At 46.6% G+C, this 3,530-nt stretch overlaps 1 protein-coding gene across 1 annotated transcript in view; it reads right to left on the bottom strand.

Annotated features, from left to right (window-relative positions):
• Window positions 1–1,332, bottom strand: part of LOC138867702 (uncharacterized) — a 1,588-nt gene extending 256 nt beyond the window's left edge. The window contains exon 1 of the mRNA XM_070144268.1: window positions 1–1,332. This exon is cut by the window's left edge and continues 256 nt beyond it. Within this exon, the coding sequence (XP_070000369.1) occupies window positions 1–981 (981 nt within the window). The 5' untranslated portion in view covers window positions 982–1,332.
• Window positions 1,333–3,530: the final 2,198 nt, after the last annotated feature.

Raw genomic sequence — 3,530 nt, 5'->3', positions numbered from 1 at the left:
GCGGCGGACGGCGTACGAGTGCCTGAGGGTGGCGGCCGTCGGGTAGTAGAGGGTGTTGGCCCGCTGGAGCCCCGCCTGGTTGGCCCTGTCGATGGCCATCCCGCTCATGCCCCTGACGGTGTTGTGGCGGCGCCGCGGCTGCCGCAGGATCTTCTGCACTGGCTTCTGCGTCTTGGGCTGCGGCGGGTAGTGTCTGGCCAGCGAGTTGACGCTGAGCAGGGACAAGGCACGGCGCAGGGAGGACTTGCGGCCCCTCCCCGGCGCCTGGGGGTGCTTCGACTGCGGCGAGTCCTCCACGTAGATGGTGGGCAGGTTCGTGTCGGAATCGTGGCCCCGCCGGTGGCTGCGGGGCAGGCGGAGGGACACGGCCCGCCTCGGCTGTTGCCCCGAGGTCAGGGGAGGCGAGCCCAGGGTGGGCGTCCCGCCGCCGTCGTCGCAGTTCCGCTCGACCTTGAGGGAGGAAGACCTGGAGAGTCGCGCTCGCAGCACCGCTGTCACCGACGATATCGAGGAGATGGATCCTCGGTCGCTTCCCGTTGATCCTCTCGAGACCTTTCGAGAGCGAGGGATGTCCTGCAGCGGCCGCAGGGCGTCCTCGTCGCCCCCGCCCGCCTCACTTCCGCCTTTCTCCGAACTGCTTTCGTTCTCACTGAAAATCGACAGCTCCTGCATTTCGCCGGAGAGGGCCCTGGCCTGGCCGTGCGAGAGGGACGCCTTCTCGCACTCGGCCACGCTCCCCACCGACTCCCGCAGGCTGTACTTCCCCGAGGACTCGCTGCTGTGGCTGCTCCTCCCCTGCTCGCCGCCACAGCTCGCCTCGTCGCAGCAGCTGTGGCCCGAGTCAACCGCAGAGTCGGATCCGGAGTGCCTGCCGGCGAGAGCCTCTCTGGTCTGGTGGTTCATGGTGTAGGACGGCTCCTGGCCCGGGGCGTCCGCGCTGCTTGAGGAAGGATTCCGGCGGCAGTACTGGCACTGTCCCATCTTAACAGCGAGCAAGGAGCAAGAACAACTTCCAGTTGTAGGTACTGTTTATCATTACCATCCTGACTGATCAAGCCTTCGGATGGTATTCTAAATTCTTGTGTGGAAACATGAAAACCTCACGAAATGCAATGCACAGTTCTATTCACCAAAACCATCTTACACGACCGCTTTCATTTCGTCTCCGAAAACTTTCTCGGATCCAGACCTCCGGCGCCGATCCGAAGTCCGTATCTTTCGACACTCTCGGGGCGTCCAGAGAGTTTGAGTGAAGCTCGTTCGCCGGGAGCCGACACACGCTGACCGCCTCGCAGTTGCTCTCCTCGGCGTAGACTGTCCGAGGCGCCGCGTGCTCGCCAGAAATACTATGGCCGGAGCGCTGCCGGGCGTACGACTGCTTCCAGACGAGTGGGTCAGACTCCCGCCAAAACAATCCTTTGGTATTTCTAGTGCATTATACAGAGTGAAAATTTTTGGCTTTCAGATTTTTTTTTTCTTATGGAATTTTGACAATTGTTTATGGTAAATTGCGCTGAAGATGACCAAATTTATTTTGATGATGATAAGAAGCTAATGGTGATAAAATTGCCAGTAAGATGAAGATAGTAATGATAGTTACATGTCTATATGATTTGGTTAACAAACTCCCAGTGATATTAGTCATACATTACGACTTTCCATGAATACGAAACAGCAACAAGAGAGTAAAAATACCAACGACAGAAAGGAACGTGATGAAAAATCGACACAAGCAATGCCCGATTAATATCAAGACCCATTCGCATTATAAAACCAAAAATAGACATAGAAGGATAACAAAAAAAATGATGATGAAAATGAAGAGCCGATAACCTCTTCCCGATGCTGCTGCTGCCGGGAGTGTAGCGTAGAACACCCCCCCACCCCCTCCTCCCCTCCCTCTCCCTTCCCTCATTTCTCCCTCCTCGCTCTCTCCTCCCCTCCTGTCCCCTCCTTCCTCGTCTCTCTCTCCTCCCCTCCTGTCCCCTCCTTTCCTCCTCCCTCTTTCTCCTGTCCCCCTTCCTCCTCTCCTCCTGCCCCTCCCCTTCCTCCTTCCCTCCTGCCCCTCCCCTTCCTCCTCCCCTTATGCCCCCACCCTTCTTCCTCCCTCTCACCCCCCATCCCACCCCGCCCCTTCCCCTCTCACCCCGCCCCTTCCCCTCCCACCCCGCCCCTTCCCCATCCAACCCGCCCCTTCCCCTCCCACCTCCCCTCCTCCTCCCCCCCTCCGCAACCAACCCCCCCAACCCCCGCCCCCATCCCGAAACCGAAGGGGCGTGGATGTTGACAGAGGCGCCGACAGAGCAACTTTAAGCACAACAGACAAAACTAGACAGAATAAGACACACGGGCGGCGGTGTGACTAACTAGTACTAGCCGGAGACCATTTCCTATTCCATTTCCTCCCGGCTAGTTTGGGTCTCTCAGTCTCCTACGCTACGGAAAAATTCTTTGTTCAAGAATAGTGCGTCTTTCCTCGAGTAAGGTTAAAGGTGAATGCGAAGGCGAAGGGGCTACGTGCATAAAACTTTTTTTTTCTCTTTTGATGGGAAGGGGTTACGTGCATAAAACTTTTTTTTTCTCTTTTGATTTTCTTCGTTTTCAAATATTTGTGATTTTCTGTTATAAACAAGAATTATTGTTTATCATCTTTTCATTATATATTGTAATTATTAGATATATGAGGATGGTGGTGATTGTGATAATGTTGATGACATATTAAATAATGACTATAATCATGACAATAATGAAAACAATTGCTTAATGACACGGAGCTGATAATTATGTTAATGATAAAGATCATATAATAATAATAGTTATAGTAATGATAATGATAATAATAATAATGATAATGATAATGATGATAACGATAATGAAAAAGATAGAAGTAATAATGATGATAAAGGTAATAATGATAATGAAGATGATGATAATGATTATGATTATGATAATGATAACAATATTTATAATACAAATAATAATAATAATGATGATAATAACAATGATGATGATATCAATGATAATAACTAGAAATAATGATAATTATTTATTTTATAATCATTATTATTTTGATTTTTATTGCTATCTTTTTATCATTATTATTATCATCGTTATCATTATTATTATTATTACTATTATCATTATCATTTTATTATCATTATTATTGTTGTTGTTGTTATTATTATTATTATCATTATTTTATTGTTATCATCATTATTATCATTATTATTATCATTATCATTATTATCATTATTCTGTTATCATTATTGTTGTCATTATTATCATAATTATTATCATTATGATAATCATTATCATTATTATCATTATTGATATTTTGCTATTATCATTATTATCATTATTATTATTATTTCCATTGTTGTTATAATCATTACTGTTATATTATCATTATTATTATTTGTATTTGTATTAATATCATCATAATCATAATCATAATCATCATTTTTATTAGTATTATCATGATTGTTCTTTTTTAAATATCATTATCAATATTATCACTTTTCTGTTATTGC

The sequence above is a fragment of the Penaeus vannamei genome, chromosome 31 (genome assembly GCF_042767895.1).
Source record: "Penaeus vannamei isolate JL-2024 chromosome 31, ASM4276789v1, whole genome shotgun sequence".
In the NCBI taxonomy this organism is placed as follows: domain Eukaryota; kingdom Metazoa; phylum Arthropoda; class Malacostraca; order Decapoda; family Penaeidae; genus Penaeus; species Penaeus vannamei.
Note: the sequence above shows the minus strand (reverse complement) of the source record. Positions and strands in the feature narration are given on the sequence as shown.